The following is a 17665-nucleotide window of genomic DNA, read 5'->3' as shown; positions in this document are numbered from 1 at the left end:
CTTGTGTGGGAACAGGAAGTGGCTTTTGGCTCCATCTACTTCACTGGGCGGGGGGAGAAGTGAGCCCCAAAGCACACGCTGCCCTTGGCAGCTGAAAGGGTGGTTCCCTCCACTTCTCTCCCTCTGGCCACTTCCTCGCGGGCTAGTTCTGGCCCACAGGCTGTACATTTGACACCCCTGCCTTAGGTAGTAACAGGCAAAAAGCCTCTTTGAAACAAGACTGTGTTTATCTAGTACCTAAAGGCTAAGAAAAAGAAGAAGACGGACCTCTCTAGGACAGTAATTACAATCTTGATGCCATCTATAATGAACCCCTGCTTCTTCTTTACTGTGAGGCAGATTTTCCTGCCAAAACGCTGTTCCTCACTCTGACTGAGCAGCCCCTTGGTAGCATTTGGTAATAAATGGTTTATGATTTTCTGCGTGTCTCACCCTGTGACAGAGAAGTTATTTGGCTTCTGCCCAGGCCAGAAATTTATTGCAGCTAAGCAGAGCCCTTTTATAATTCCCTTTGGAAATGGCACTTGACACAAAGTAAAGTTCAAACAGGAATGTTGATTTTATTTAACAATGAAATCACAAACTAAATGTAACAATAATTATCTAGAAAGCAAAGTCAATAATAATGCCAAAACTCATATATATGTGTGTGTGTGTGTGTGTGTGTGTATGTATTGATTGTAGAATCACAAAGAATAAAGAACAAACTCAAACCCACAATAAGTCACAGCATATCTCAAAAGTAACAGATTTTCTTAATAAATAGAACAAACACACAAAGGGGAAAAATTGTTTATATAAATATCACATGTCATTGAAGTCCAAACATCTGTATATTGTGGCTTGTAATAAATAAAATACATTTCAAGTAGAAACTACTCAGTTCCGGATAATAAAGTCAGCATTTCAGATCTATTCCTTCATCAGGTAAATCAGGTAAGTCTTCATTAACATACAATGCGTACACATGTATAAACAATTAGGCACAGTCGGAATTCTGACTTGCAAGAGATATGGAGCTGTGCCTAATTGGAATATTTTGATCAGGACCTCGTTTATACATGTGTATGCATTGTATGTTAATAAAGACTTACCTGATTTACCTGATGAAGGACTAGATCTGAAACGCTGATTATATTATCTGTAACTGTGTAGTTTCTACTTGAAATGGATCTTATTTATTTTTGAGATATGCTGTGACTTATTGTGGGTTTGCATTTGTTACCACCCACTTCTGGATAATTGCTCTTTATTATGTTTGTGATTCTACAATAATATGTATATGAGTTTGGCATTATTATTGACTTTGGTTTCAAGATAATTATTGTTACATTTATTTAGCGTGCTTTGACTACAGATTTGTTTGTGATTTCATTGGTCTTTTTTCTGTAGCCTCCCTCCTTCTTACTAGACTTTATTGAATAGGCACAGTTGGGTTAGGAATAGGCAGGGGATGAGAAACTGAGGTGAGGGTGTCGTGTCCTTTCACTTCCCAAGTGAACTTGTCTGTTTCCCTGAGACCAACCCTCTCCCTCCTCCTGACTAGCTACTGCCAAGCCAAAGTCCAAAGGATGGCTGACTCCTCTGACAAAACTGACAAGATTTTTGAAAGCTCGCCTCAGCTGGCGCTGACCAATCAGAGAGAAGGGGAGGTGCATGCAGTCAGCAGCCTGTCGATCAAACTTTGCTTTACAGTGAGGCATTAACCCCGAATTTCCCAGTTCACTGCTTTTGATGCACTAAGCATTCTGATTTTGGAGGTCCATTCGTCACACCACCATCAAGAGGCCCTGGCGTGTTTGTCACCTACTGTACATCCAATGGTGGGGGGACACAGAACTCTATAGATAATTTAAGCATATGGTAGGCTGATATGAAGGAAGGCAATCTTTAAGGCACCTTGCTGTTTGACCATAGAGTTTTAAAGGTCAAAACCCGAACTAAATGTTGTATTCTCACCCACTTTCTAGTGTGATAGCAAAAAAGAAAAGAAGCAGATTGTTAAAGGATTTTCTTGGGGGGGGGGATTGACAAAAGAAGTGGAAGAAAAATATCCTTCTTGAGTTCTGGTAACTTGAAGTCTCGGTATGCCCTTGCAGCCTTAGACCGGGAGCTCTAGTTTGTTTTACCACAGATCACAAAAGTTGTAGGGTTGCCAACCTACAGGTGTAGTGGTTGGAGAGCTCCTGGGATGACAACTGATCTCCAGGTGATAGAGAGCAGTTCACCTGAAGAAAACGGCTACTTTGGAAGGTAGACTCTATGGCATTATACCCCATCAAAGTCCTGTCCTTACACAAAACCTGCTGTCCTCAGGGGGTCCACCCCCAGAATCTCCAGGTATTTCCCCGCCCTGAGCTGGCAACTCCTAAAATGTGTCATATTTAAAAAAACCCACAAAACTTTCTAATTCCTTCTTCCTTGTGACAACTTGTCACGTGTTAACTATAATGCCCACCTACTTTTGTTACTTGTCCATTGTCTTTTATGTGTGATATTTTAATAGTAATGTTTTATGATTGGATAGAATTATTTGCCTGAAGATGATTTTTCAAAAGACTGACCACCTGAGTCTCTTGGAGGTGTGTGTATATGTGGGGTAGAGGCAGGGGTCATTTCCTGCAGGAGCGCTCAGGAGCAGAGCTCCAGCAGTAAAGAGCCCAGGGGGTGGGGTGCATGCAACAAGCCCCATCCCCTGCTCCCAGCAGCCCTCAGTCAGAGCAAGAAGCAGCCAGGTAAGTTGCAGAAACCCCCCCCACAGCCCCCTGGTCCAAAACAGTCCAGTGGCACCATTAAGACCAAGTTTTATTCAGGTACAAGCTCTCCCTCCTCTGCAAGGACAGATCTGCATGCCCCCCCCCCCCCAATAGCTAGCAATCCAAAACAGTCTAGTGGACCCTGAGCGGTGGGTGTTGCTTTCTGACACACTTCCTGGTGATGTCAGGGGGTGTGGCATATGCAAATAAGTTATGTTAATTAGTTACGCTAATGAGCTCCTGCACCACTTTTTCTACGAAATGACCCCTGGGGGGAGGGATACCATAGCAAACATTCCCTCAAGTCTACTAGTATGTCCCCAAACAAGATCTTCAGAACCAACATTCCTGAGAGACATCTGTAACGTTGTCAGAATTTGAACGGCCTTTGATCATTTAGCTGTTTTTCTGTCATCTAAATGGATACCAGCAAGGCAGGTCTTCTGATAATGCCATTGCCTACATTTTATCCATTCATTACCAAGAATGCTGCAAATCAGAGATGATAGTGTCAACCTGCTGGATGTCTTCTGGCAATGCTGAATTCAATTGCCCATCATGACACCATTCTAACAGATTGTTCTAACCTAGTGTCACTGAGAATCAAAGCTTCCAGCAATGAAATTAGGTCTGCCAGATATAGCGGCTTTAATCCAATTAGGGCAGGCATGTCAAATAATTTAGGGGGAGGCCAAAATTAGCCTTACTGGTACAAATGAGTCCTGTCATTTCCAAAAAGACCCTTGCAAATGCTTTCACGCAGAGCTGGTAGCAGCCTCAGAGCGGAACCAAAGGGGGTGACAGACAATCTATCCTGCCAGGATGTTCTCTGTTTGCTGTTGAAGTAGCAGCTATTTAGACTGGCGTATGGCAGGCTTGATTAGTGCTCATGAATACTAAATAAATTCAGGCAATGTCTTTAATACCTCCAGGTACACAATTAACATAGATAATTCATGGGTGGCCTCACATCTGGAATAGCAACAACTGTTTGATCTTCTGGCAGGAAAATAACAGGCTGAATAGCACATCGGTTAGAAAAAATATATTCCATACATGGCACCTCAAGTGAGGAATCTCTGCTAACAATTATGTTCATGATAGGGGAAGGGAAACAGTTTTCTGAAGCTAGGATCCCAAATTGTTTTAGATTTATAATCTGTCTCCCCCTCCAACATGGTCTTGTTGGTGCTAACCTTTAGAACATAATTATTATTGATCATGGCTTCTGTCTCTTGACCATGCTCACATGCCTCCTTCCCCAGCAGGGTAGGTGTTAGAGCTTGGCATGGTTGGGTAGCCACTGGTATCCCAAGAAGGCCCAATGCTGACCCCTGAGTACCAGGTCATGACATTCAGTCACAGTACAGAGGCAGAGTAGTGTCACCTTCTTTGAGTCGAGGTTGACTGGCTGAAGGTGAGGTCAAAGCAGTCAACTATGTATATATGCAATGTATTGAACCTCAGTAATATAGTAGGGTGTTTGGCTAGGATTAGGAAGACCTGGGCTTAAATTCCTGCTTGCCATGAATCTTATGGGTAACCCTGAGCCAGTCACTCTCTGTCTTTCTCCCTCATCTCTCACAGTCTAGCCTACTACACAGGGTTGTTGTGAAATAAAATGGAAGAGGGCAGATCCATGTACACCCCATTGAGCTCCTTGGAGGAAGAACAGGACACAAATGTAATATAAACTGATTATTAATTTCTCATGATACACTAGCAGTTCTCATGTGGAGCACAGGCTAGAAATTTACTGGCATATTCTTTCCTTTCCTCCTTCCCCAAAATACCTGTTCCCACTTTGGAATAATACAGGAGAAGTAGCTTCATACTCAGGACGTGTGTCTTGCTATGAGATTGTGCATTAGGGATCATGTTCAGCTAATGGCATGATTGTGAAATAAGATGCTTCTTAGGCCCCTGCCAAACGGGGGGGGGGGGGGAAGTATGGCCAAAGTGCAGCTTTTCAAAGCTGCACCAAAAGAGACACGCGGCGGCAGGATCACACAGATCCCCTGAGCTGCCGCACAGTTCCTCCCCGGCATCATCAGATGCTGGGGGAAGCCACTGAAAGGAGAGCGAGGCAGCCGAACTGCGCATATGTGTGCATGCGCAGTTCGGCTGGGAGCCTCGATTGCTCCTGCAGACGAGCGCACCGGCGATCTCACGGCCGCACTTGCTGCGGTGCTTCAGGTAAGTCCTACCAGTTAGTAGGTTCTTTTTTGCACCGCATTTTCGTTCTGAAGGGACGGATCGGGGACGGGTGCGCGCCAATTCCCAGATGTTGTGGTGGGATCGCGCCCGTTTGCTGCACCCCCGATCCGTCCCTCTTCCATGCCAAAACTTCCCGTGTGACCGGGGCCTTATGTCTGCTGGTATCTCTTGTTCGCTCTTAGAATTATCAGGAGGCTTCTAAGTTGGAACAGTTTGTGACTCGCTTTTTGCTGAAAGAAACACTGAATCAGCTCCAGTCTCTCCACAACTCCCTGGAGTGTGCCATGGAAACTACGGAGGAACAAACCCGTCAAGAAAAGTAAGTGAGATTATTTTCTCATGATGGCAGCATATCACAGTGGTTCTGTAACAACTGATGCATGGTACAAGGTTTATGTGACCTCAAGATTAAAAGAAAATCCTTGTTGTTACTTTTAGAGCAGTGGTGCTCCCTCTATGGATTATGGGGAGTCACATTTGCAATTCTCATCAACCAGAAAAGCCACATGACTACTGTGCACTACCCCAAACATGCACAAACAATAAAACATAACCCATCTAGAGTTATCTTTCCCCACTACTGGGAGCTTTGTTACTTTTGTTTTACATCCTGGCATTCAATAGTGGTTTGCCTCATTCCACCCTTATTCAGCTGTATATGGGACAGGTGCCACATCAGGGAACAGTGCTCAAAAGAACCACGTGTGGCTCCTGAGCTACTGTGTATCACTGACTAAAACTGATTTTAAATTACAACCTGGTCATGAGCTTTCCATAAGACCAAGTTTTCTCCCAGAAGGTGCCTGAGACTTGGCTCACAACCACTGTCTTTTCAATAACATTACACTTCCTTCCAGACAGCAACATGCCTAATAAGGAGCAATCTTAAGCAACATAGAGAATTTCTTTCATGTCTAGTTTGTCTTTACTTATCAGCAACACACTGAGAAGAGCCAACTTCAAAGCTAACCTCCATTGACTGGTTCAAATTTGCAAGTGATGCTAAGCCCCTGCTCCCATTAGGCAAGAGTCACTAAGCAGAATTCTACCTCTAAAAATGTATTTTTGGAAAATAGAGGGGTTTTTCCCTATGGAGATGGTAATAGTCAGAGATTACCCTGTAACTAGCCTCCTGGGTAAGACACAGGGAGAGGAAAACAAACCTGACCCAAAAACTGGAATCAAGAACCAAAAGGGTGAGAAGAAAGTCTAATGAAGGGCCAGTATTAAAAACCTAGTTAAAACTTACAATATACAAAAATACAAGTATTTATTAGAAAGACAGTTAAAAACATACATAAGGGCCCAATGAAAGCCTCGTAAAAAACTATAGCCTAAACACAAGGGCCAATACACATGACCTGACACATTTTTGCCCTATTGGGGCCTTCTTCAGAGGTCAAACAATACTGAGGTATACATAACTTAAATACATATTGCAATAAGATAACCAATAAGTGAATAAAGGACCAGGAAGAGGAAGGTTAAGCAGCAAAATCTAAAGACACATGACAAAGATGTTTGTGAGGCTTCAAAAGGTGAAAGTCATGTGTCTGGTGCCAAATGCACAGTTGCTGTATTAGAACATCTTCCAGTTAAGGTCCAAAAAACACCTGTATGGCTATCAAAGTCAGAGCTAGAGTGTCCTCTAGCATATTCTGTACAGGTGTAGCTGAGCAGTTAACAATGTTTGTGTACCGTCCAGGGGTCATTTCGTAGAAAAAGAGCTAGGGGGAATCATTAGCATAACTCATTAGCATATGCCACACCCCCTGACATCACCGGAAGTGTGTCCTCCCCACAGCCGGCGGTGACCTCCAGTGGGCACCAGCAGGGAGCTCCAGGTCCCGCCCTCCCGCACCTCACCCGGGGTGATGGCGTCCCCCCGCGTCCCCCCCCCAAATGACCCCTGGTACCGTCTTAAATTTGCAGTAGCTCAGCCAGTGGCTGAAAATAGAATCAGAATAAAGAGATGCTCTTTTTTTTTTCAAGACAAGTGCCAGCAAAGCCAGAGGTGCTCACAGTTCAGCAGCCAGGAAGACGTTCAAGTCGAAGGCTCCAGAGGAACAACAGTTTTTCTCCAGTCAGCCCACTTCTTAACTCAGGTAACACTGTGTCAAAGATGAATTCCATGTTTTGTTTTCCATTGTTTTAAAATACACAAATGAAAAACAAGCATGTTTCTTTAAATTGTAGCCTACAAAAACAAGACACATAAAATGAAACAGGAATTTTAGCAAATTATAAAAGATACATCAGGTCATTTTTGTACACACTGTGCAGAGACAAATCCGGGGTTGCCCCCTTGGTGGGAGCTATTGCCATTTGTAGCAGTTTGTTGAGCAGCGTACCTGTATGACACAAGTACTTTCAAACACTTGTTTGTTGCATCCACACTTTCATTTTTAGGTGTGCCATAAAAATCTTAGATGTAGGCTTTGAAAAAACCCCACAATGGAATGGTGACTTGCATAGCTTCAGTCCTTGTGCATCTAGAATTAAAGGAGAGTCAACATCACTTTCAGGTTGGACCTTCTTTTGGGACATGAGGCACAGTTATGAGGCCTTGCTGGAGAGCATGTACAAAATCATGGGATCTCAGGCAGCCCGTTGCTGTAGGTTGGCCTAAAATGTGTCTGAGGGTACTGCCCTTGCACTGAACAGTAAGTATCTCTCTTTCCAACCCTCCCCTTAAAATAAGGTGTTCTCCTTCTCATATGTACTCAAAGAACAACAGCATGTTCTCCAGGTAAAGGACAGCAGTCTCAACATTTGCTTCTGTCGTTTATATTCATCAAATGCAAGAGTTTGCCTTACCCTGGACATGCCATAGCACAATCTGAGCCAGTTTCAGGTGGGGTTAGGTTCAAGTAGCTCTTTAAATGAGATCTTTCTGGCTGGTGGGGGAAAAGAGAAAGGTGATACATGCAACAGAACTTCAGCTTTGTTTGTTCAGCTCCCTCTGTCTATTTTAATTGGCCTTCCTATCTACACATAAGGTACCTCCTCAAACAATCATTTCATTGTACAAGGAATGGGTGAAAGGTCCTCACTTAAGAAGAAAAAAAGAGAGAGAATCTAAAGTCTTTGCTCAAGCTGTCACCTCTGGTGAAGGGAAATGAGATTTTCCCACCACTCCAGCAGTCTTTTTTTGCTGAAAGCTGATGACACCGCTGATTTCTATCAAATGTGCGATAGTGAATACAGATGGCCATGAAATTTGCTGTTCATAGTGTAGGCCAACCTGTAGTTGTACAGTAGGAACAAGGAATCATCATGAGGAATGACAGGGGAAGGATAAATAATTGGAAAAGTTCCTTCATACACGCAGATCTTTGCTTCTGATATTTATGTTCTCGGGCTGGCAGAAGCAACTCTCCTCATCCTGTTTTTTTAAATTCTTAAGTGACTCAACTATTGTTAGTATAAAGGCATGCTCAATTCTAGGACTTCATATATTTTTAATTAAGTTACAAAATCATTGGCATATGTTTGGGGAAACACTCAGTTATGTAGATTCTCCTACCTAGGATTTGGGAGGCCTGGTTTTTCCTGCTTTTGTAAGTAATGCAAATCACCACTAGGTATTTATTTATTTAAAACACTTCTGTGCCACCTTTCTACCCTATTAACGATCTACCCTATTAACGATCCCCAAGGCAGCAATGAATATAGTGGGAGCACCTGGGGCATTGTAGTAGGAGAATCTAATCTGGAAATCCCACCTCTCAAAATTTCCCCTTCTAAGATTATCGGAGCTCTCAGGGATTGAAGAGGCTGATTTCTCCCCCTCTCTTTTGGTCTCTTACTCAACAATCTCTCCCTTCTGAAGCATATGTGGTCCTCACCAGGCTTGCTTTCGAAGGTTCCCCCTCCTCTTTTGGCTAATTTACAAAATCATGTTTTTCTGCATACCTGGGAAGACAACACCCCCCCCCCATTAGACAGAGATCTCTACTTTGTCTGATAATGGCTGAGTTTGGCTGCTTTTATCATCTGCAGAGTGACAGGTAGTTATCTCCCTTATAATTAAAAGCCGAATGGTGGTGGCACTTCTCTAGAATATTCCACACTGAAAAGTACGCAAATGGAGAGTGATTTCAGCAAAGCGTACTTTATTCGATCAGGAACAAAACGACTTTGGCTGGCTCACAGGCCGGCTCGCAGGCCGGCTTATATCCCCCGAGAAACCGCCACCCAAAACAAACCCCTACTTCCCTATAGGTTATTTACAGTGGCCGAGAGTCACATTGTCTGGACTGGATACATTACACACACGCTCCGGAATTGGTTGGCGCCCTGGTGTGGGATCACTCAGAATTACAACTGCTTTCCAGATGGCAGAGATCAGTTCCCCTGGAGAAAATGGTGGGCTCTGTATCCTTATATGCTGCTGAGGTGGCCCCCGTATGACAGCCAATGTGACGTAGCAGTCAGGGCTTCAGAGCATGGCAGAGACTGCAGGTGTGAGGGGGGTGGAAAGCTAAAGAGTGAGGGGGAAATAAAGGTAGGTTGATGATTGGCTGGGCAGGAGATAGGGTTGCCAACTCTAGGTGGGAAATTCCTGGAGATGTGAGGGATGGAGCCTGGAGAGGGTGAGGTTTCAGGAGGCGTGGGACCTCGGGCAGGTACAAAGCCATAGACTCCACCCTCCAAACCAACCATTCCCTTCTGGGGAACCATCATTGCCAACCTCCAGGTGAGGGCTGGAGATCACTCAAAATTACAACTGTTCTTTAGGTAGCAGAGATCAGTTCCTCTGGAGAAAATGGTGGACTCAGTGTCATTATACCCTGCTGAGGTTGCCACCGCAAATTGACACTGAGTGTCCAAGGCCAGGGCACCCGCCCAGAGCCTCTTTCTAGAGGCTGTTGTATTTATTTCCACAACGGGCTTTTTTCCTAGTTAATAATAAAGAAGATTAGTAATTATGATGGCTGTTGATGGAGAGCAGGAAATATATTCTCCTGAGTGACAGTATCCTGGTTAGAATTGTAATGCATTTATTTAAAACATATTTATGCTGCCTTTCCACCCAATCCGGGTCTACAGGACAGACCCTGGCCATGTGTGTGTGTGTATATATTTAAAATAAACAAAATATTAAGGCAAAATCCATTGCCCCTAAATGCAAAGGGAAACTACATGGTTAATTCCTATTATGTGTAATAGGACTTGTTTTAACCTCTCCTCACCTTCACAGGCTGCTTTTATTATTTCCTGTTCATAGCATCTGTACTGTAGAAGTGAGTTTTGACTCATGGATACTCATGCTGGAATGAATGTTCATAGTCTTTACTGGACTTCTGTTTTGTTTTACATTTATTTTAAACCATTATTTTTTGGGGGGAATTGAACTTCTTTTTAAAAGAAAGGAAACTTTTATTGAACACACACACACATTTGGAAAACAATGTAAACAAATCATTGGATTGAACATGGGGACTCTGTTCCACTGATGGTGGAACTCACCACCACCAGATGGGGCATTATGCTGGCATATGGAGTTTCTTCTGCTGACAGAAAGCTTCTTCTTTTGGAGGACAGTACCAGCATTAGCAGAATGGATTAGTGGGATACAAGCCCTAATCAGTATAACTTATCTTTTAGCACAGTGAAAACTAAATAAATCATGTATATCTGTAAATAAAGAACTAGAAAGTAGTGATAAAGCACTACAGCAATATATAGAAGGATGAAAAGAGCTAGCATCTCCATTCTGTCACAGCAGAACAGGGCCTGATTTCAATTGGATGCTGGCATGAACCCAATGCTTCCTTTAAACTGGGCAACTATGCACTGCACATACAATGTTAACATGCCAGTGCTCTGCCACTGAGACTACTGATCTCTCTTGTGCTAATGTTTGCACATATAAAAATGGAAGGCCCAGTTTAAACAACAGGCTGGCGCATGCAGTGGGTAACCAGTTATCTCTATTGCAGAACTTCAGCTCATATTTAAGAATCGGACAACCTTCCCACACAGAACAGAGGAGAAAGATGTAAGCTGTTTTGGGTTCCCATTGGGAAGAAAGGCCTCTGGGAATATGACATCTGATGGCAACTTTATTGAACTTAGCTGAAGGGTAGAAACAGTGTTGGATTTTATATAAGTCAAATATCTACATAATAGAGGGATCAGACTCTGTGCTTTTTTTCTAAGAAGAAGATCTTGCAACTCTAGCTGAAGCCATGACCAGTTTTTATAGGAGTATGTGGCATACAGAACTTTGTACCTATTTTGTAATGTGTTTTGACTGTACTGTTCTGGCTGTGCCTCCTGGTCTCTGATGCTATCCTCTTCTTTTTCTGTAGAGAATTTTGAAAAATAATCTTTTTTTTTTTTTATAAACATGGCACTTTGCAAAGCTTTGGATTGTCTTAGGCAAAATGGTTTTTCTAATATTGTCAAGTTGCACTAGATGATTCTGCCTCCAACTAAAGTGCATTGCCCTTTCACTACTGACAATCACTCCACATATTTCCTCCCCCCTACTAATAAGGGTGTAACTTTGGGGCAGAGAGGAGCATAGAAACTATCCCCAGATTCCCCACCTGCATTTCCCCCCGACTTCCTTTTTGTTCATCACTATTTTTCCTCCCTGCAGGAGTTACGCCTGGTTCTGGAGCTGTAACCTGGGTTGCTTCCACACAGCAACAATCAGGGCTATTTTTGGGCAGGAACGCACAGGAACGGAGTTCTGGCTGGCTTCAGAGTTGGCCACACCCACTACACCCAAGCCAAGAGAAGGCAGTTTAAACTGCCTCCCCTCCCCTCACAGCCACGGGGCACCTGGGCAAGTCAAAGCAAGGCATGGGGTGTGGCCTATTATGCTAATGAGATGAAATGTCAGGTGTGGCTTAGTATGCTAATGGGTTTCTACTGTTTGGTGTGGCCTATTATGCTAATGAGTTCCTGCTGGGCTTTTTCTACAAAAAAAGCCCTAGGAACAATTGTCCACAGAGAATCCACACAGTAGTTCTCCCCATGCCCCCAAGCTCTGCTAGACTCAGCCCCCAGAGCTGCCACCCCTTCCCCTTATTTTGCTATAGCTTACAATCAGTAATTGACATATTGCTGTACTGATTTTTTTAGAAGCTCAAAAAAGCCCTCTGGTGGCATCTCTGTGTGGAAGCAACCTGAAAGAGTGGCATTTTGGAGGGGGTGGGGCAAAGCCAGGGGAAGGGTTCCCATTTGGTCTCCCATCTGCTCACGCTGCCCTGTAATGGTGCAATAAATACATGAATCGCAATAAATTAAAAAAACACTCCAAAGAAATTTGTATGGCAATTACTTGATTCCTAGACTCTTCTTTTCCCTCTCTTTTGGATTTCTAACCACCCCCCTTATACATATGCATATGAAGCTTCATCTTCCACAGAACCGATCTAGCTTGGTTCTAGGTGTGTGTTCTGAGAACACATCGTGCTTTAGATCAGAGTAGCTGCCTACTGATCTCTCAAAAAGAAAAGAACAACACCTCCTGTTTTGGATTAAGATTAGTTTTTGATTGTTATCATTTTAGTGGACAACCCTCCCAGGACACACTATAGAGGTGCTGTTTTGTGCTTCTGCTTGGGACATTTTAGTATTGCTTTGAAAAGTGCCTGAAGAAGCAAAGATAGTGTGCTGTGGGAGAATCTCACGGCAGCATCACAGTTCTGGCTTTATAGGAGTCTGCCTCCACAATTAAACAGAAACTGGAGTCACCCTAAACTACAGCAGAGTAGAAGGGCTTAGGACTTTCTAAATGCACTTCATAAAGACTGTCTGAGTGGTGGGAAACTCCGCCTGAAGAAAAATGTGCTCCATTAGTGATGCTGAGAGGAACACTGACTGCATTAAACACAGCTAAAAGCTCTTTGAAAGTTCTCAAATTGATGGAAATGCACACATCAAAATAAACAGATGAAGTCCTAGCTTTCAGCAGTGTTTTCACTTTCATTATTTATGTCTCCTAAAGGCTGGCTGGAAGAAGACAACCAGTGGATGACCCAGATAAACAGGCTCCAGAAGTTGATTGACAGGCTGGAGCAGAAGGTGTGCACTATGCCTTTCAGTATTCTACAAAGACTGCAAGTGGTTCCAATTAAATGCTCCCACAACCCACCCATGACTGAGACAAGCCATGTATGAGGAATATGAGTAGACCAGACCCTATCTCTATGGGGGTTTTTTCATCAAAAGAAGGCTGGTTCACTGATCATTTTATACTTCCTTTTTATTTGGTTCAAAGTCCTGTGAAGTTAGGATCACATTAGAGCATGGGTAATTATTAAGGGCAGTTCTAAAGAAGGCTGGCCATTTGCCTTGCATGATGGTGTAGGTGGTTGCCCCACAGCAAGGAGAAGGATGAATTCTGCCAGTTGACTGTACTGGATTGAAGCTGCAGATTCCACTTGTTCTTTAACTGAAGCCGAGTCCAAGTATCCGATACATTTTGGTTGCCTTTCATCACATGGGTGGTCTGCAAATCTATGATCTGTTTAATTACATGAATAATAGGTGGTAATGAGATCAAAGCTCCGCTGTCAAAGAGATTATTGTAATAGGAATGGGTTGCTAATTAGTCATCTGAATCCATCCTCCTAAAGTAAACCCAAAGAAGGTCTTGGATTTATTAAGAGATTTTTTAATTAAACTATTTTAGAATATCAGGATTTATGTGCAATCCTTTTGTTTGAAAATATTAAAGATGCAAATGAATTAATTTAGGACAATGATCCCCCAGCTACAGAACCATAGCAAATCCTAGTTTGTTAATGCCTTATTCAAGCACTTGCAAATGCCTTTGGATATCACTGAATATCATGTTCTTTTTTTAAAAAGACTGCCTGCAGTGTCACACCTGCTATCTGCTTTATAGCTGTGGCACTGGAAGATACTAATTACTCCATTTTAATTGCATGGATTGTCTGTAACCAAGCTTGGATAGAAGTATGAGAGGCACCTTTTGTTTGGTACATTTTTTAAAACTGGCAAGAGGTAGATGTTTCCTTAAGTCAGAAGGGAGTCTATTTTAGACGTTTATAGTATGTGACTTTGTGTTTCTTGAAGGCCATAAAGAAGAATAAATTTCTTACATGTATGTCATTACAGGACTCTATGTAAATTGTTATTATATACACAGCAGGAAACAGAAGCTGAAAATATGCACAAAGCTGTAAACACCTGTTCTTTGATCTGGGCCCCTTTGATACTGTTCCAAACCGGATGTTATCTGTTCTCGGTGCAATTCTGAGTAAAGCAATACAGGGATGGGGGTTTCATACAGCAAACTTCATTCCATTAATGAGCCATCTCTGAAGCGCTATGGCCATTTCAAACTGCACTGCTTTCCCCCCACCCTTTTCACCGCACAATCTTCCTCACCCTTCACCCCTCCCCCAAGTTCTAAGTTGAGTGCTGTAGCACTGAACCAATATAGTCTCTCAATGGAGTCAAGGCATCTCAGTAGTGCTGCTGTAGAACTGAAGTGCAATACTAGTTTAGCGTTATAGCGCTCAACTTAGAAAGTTTTGAGGGGAAAGGTGAGAAAGATTATGTGGTGAAAAGGGGCAGGGGGAAAGCACTACAGACACTTTAAACAGCACACTACAGTGATTTGGAAGCACAACAAAGAGGTAAGAATGGAAGAAAGCAGTTTCCCTCAAAAATGGCTCAGCCCTGCTTTGCCAACAGGATGCAAGTGGCTTTGTATGAACAGGTAAATAAAATCCATTAGCAGCTGGTTGCTAAAATGGTTGTGTCTGAACTGACACAAAAATCCATTAACAATCTACTACTAAAACGGATTACAAAGGCTGTCTGAAAGGGTCCCCAAGCTCATACACTTGCTTGAAAATTAGGCCTTTAATGAGCTGTTCATTAATAAAGTTAGGCCAGTAATAATCGCAAGACTGTACTTTTTCCCTTTCCCAAAATTACATGGCTGCAGAAATACTCCTTCAACTGGGTTTCTCAGGGATGTGTATTCATCACTGCTGATGTATTTTTGATATTTACATGAAGACTAGTTTGAATTATATGAATATGATGAATTAAAGTCACCTTTCCAATGTCATATGTCATCCACAAAGGAGACTTCAGTTCTGACTGATTTAGTATGCGAAGCTATAGCAAAATAATTTTCTGAAAGCATCACAATAAATTTAAGGCAAAGCTAATCCATTGTGCTTTTATTTGCATTTTGTGTTCATCCTGTGGACAAGGATCTAAAGCTTGAGCCACTAGAAGAAGAGATATCAGAAGGAAACACACAATCTGTAAGTGTTTTTTCCCCAAAACAGTGAACTGATGAAAGTAAATTATGAAGTTCAGTTGTGCATGAAATCCAGCTTCCACAGGATAGAAGCTAGAAAGGTTTCAGAAAATCTGGCCTTGGCCTGGTCTAACGACTGCATTTTTATGCAGCCTTATTTGGGATTTTTAGTCCTACTGAACCTGTGGGGTTTAGTTCTGTATACACATAACTACATTCATAGAATAATGCTGCACTTAATAAATATGGTTTCCCCAGAGTTACAGAACCACATTTGAGTACAATTCAGTTTCATTGTTTCGTTATTGTTACAGAATTAATTTTAAGCACTAATTTTAAATCAGGACATGGGCATTTCTATTTGAAAACATACATCTTTGTCAAAATCTATTAACGCTCATATTACATACGTTCCAAGTAGAGATAAACTGTTATTCGATACAGCTGGATCAGTGCTCTATTTCACAATCAACACAACGTTTTTGCAGAAATAAGACTGATGGTAGACCTACACATACTGATCTGTGGCTGCATATTTGGCTAGTTACCTTTGCTACACTTTTAAAAGGTGTGTTGCCAAGTCACAACTGACTCATGGCAACAATTTTCAAGGCAATAGATGAGCAGCTGTGGTTTGCCATTGCCTTCCTCTGGGTCTTCCATCCAAGTACCAACCCTACTAAACTTTTAGGCTGTGATGAATGCAGGCTGGTCTGGGCTATTCAGGCTGGTACTGCTGCACCTTTAGGAAGTAATATAATTTTTGCTTTGTTCTCTCCATGCTTAGCTTCCAAGATCTGGCTTGCCTGGGCTATCCAGGTCAGGGCATTCTCTCCAGGTTTCTTGACATGTAGGAATGACTCCCAAATGGAATTGGACATAGGCTGTGTGTCATTTATCTGTGCATCTTGTACAATGTCACTAAAATTGTTAATATTAAAATTCAAGAGTGGCACCTATGAGGACTCACAGAGTCATGGAAATCCCTTTCCCTTGTCAACCTCCACTTCCCCTGTGCTGGTTCTAGTCCTTTTCTCCCCCTCCCCTCCCCCTCCTCTTCCTTGTGGTTGTGCCCATTGCTGCAAAAGTCAGTGCCATTTTGGGATGCAGAACCCTACATTTTAGCCATAGCCAGCTCTATTATGTGGATGAGCGGTTGGGCAAATTGGGGAGCTGAGCAGAAAATGTGATTGGGGAGGGGGAAGGAAAACAAGTGATCAAGCTGGTTGTGGAAAGAAAAACATGATTGGGGAGCAGGCAGAAAACAGGCAATTGGGGAGGGAGGAAGGAACAGGACGAGCTGAAGAGGGGAAAAACAGGCACCTGGGCAGGTTGAGGGGTAGAGCAGAAAATTGGCTACTTAGAGAAGTTTGGGAGGAAAAGAGGGGGGAAACAGGTGATTGGGTAGGTGGGCAGGCAGAAAACAGAAGAAGGGAAGAAGTCAGCTTTGAAATGAGTTCTTGGGGAAACTTTTTGTTATGTGCATAATTACACTGCCTTGCTTTTCTTGTCAGCACATAATGATTGTTCAGCGTCAGATGACAGTGATAGCGGAAGAAGTAGAGCAGTTCCGCTTTGCTCTGAGGCAGTATGTGGACACTGCCTCATCTCAGGATGGATGTCTGCAGTGAGTATCACATTCATTACCCTCAATGGATAAGAATATGGAAGTCTAAATGTACACGGGCCACTTGAAGTCCTCCCCAGCCCCTCTCTTGCTCTTGGTATTCAGGTATGAGAAACAGAAAGGCAGATTTCTTGGATTATCAGGTTTCTGAACTGATCCACAACTGCACTCTAGATTTCACAAAACAATACTTTGTCCTGAGTCAACTCAAATGAGGAAATGCAAGAGACTTTCCTTGGGGGAGGGGATGTGGCTTTGAAGGTCCCAGGTTCAATCACTAACATCTCCAGTTTAAAGGATGTGGGACTAGGTGATGTGAAAGACCGCTAGAGATCTTGAATAGCTGTTGCCAGCCTGAAGAGACAATACTGACTGCGATGGACCAATGGTCTGATTCAGCATAAAGGAGCTTCATGTGTGTTGGGTGGGTGCTCCTCACTAATGAGCCAAAATTCTATTCCATGAGCCTAAAGACCTAATTGGATTAAAGCTGTGTGAGTAAGCCTACATTAAGGAAGGAGGAGAGGAGGACTGGATTTATACCCCACCTAGGGTTTCAAAATCCCCCGGGGGGCGGAATTCCCCCCGGTTTCGAGCCCCGATTCCTGCTCCCACGGAATCGGGGCCCGGGGGAAACCCCACCCCCGTGTGCGCGTCACCCGGAAGTGACGTCGCACGCTGGGGGCGGGGTGACGCCATTTGAGGGGAAAACTCTTTGTTTTCCCCTCAAATAGCGTGGCCCCGCCCCAGCGTGTGACATCACTTCTGGTGACGCTCCGGAAGCGCGTGCGCACACCTCCC

The 17665-nt window shown here is 43.2% G+C and overlaps 1 protein-coding gene across 1 annotated transcript in view; it reads left to right on the top strand.

Moving 5' to 3' along the window:
• The window catches only part of NECAB1 (N-terminal EF-hand calcium binding protein 1), an 80685-nt gene that overhangs the window by 55747 nt on the left and 7273 nt on the right, over positions 1-17665 (top strand). Inside the window, exons 5-10 of the mRNA XM_015406056.1 lie at positions 5156-5292; positions 6966-7078; positions 9372-9380; positions 12940-13016; positions 15188-15241; positions 16752-16864. Of these exons, the coding sequence (XP_015261542.1) occupies positions 5156-5292; positions 6966-7078; positions 9372-9380; positions 12940-13016; positions 15188-15241; positions 16752-16864 (503 nt within the window). The remainder of the gene's footprint in view (positions 1-5155; positions 5293-6965; positions 7079-9371; positions 9381-12939; positions 13017-15187; positions 15242-16751; positions 16865-17665) is intronic.

Source organism: Gekko japonicus, unplaced genomic scaffold (assembly GCF_001447785.1).
Source record: "Gekko japonicus isolate JY-2015 unplaced genomic scaffold, Gekko_japonicus_V1.1 scaffold531, whole genome shotgun sequence".
Taxonomy (NCBI): domain Eukaryota; kingdom Metazoa; phylum Chordata; class Lepidosauria; order Squamata; family Gekkonidae; genus Gekko; species Gekko japonicus.
The sequence above is the reverse complement of the archived record's forward strand: the minus strand, read 5'-3'. Positions and strand labels throughout refer to the sequence as shown.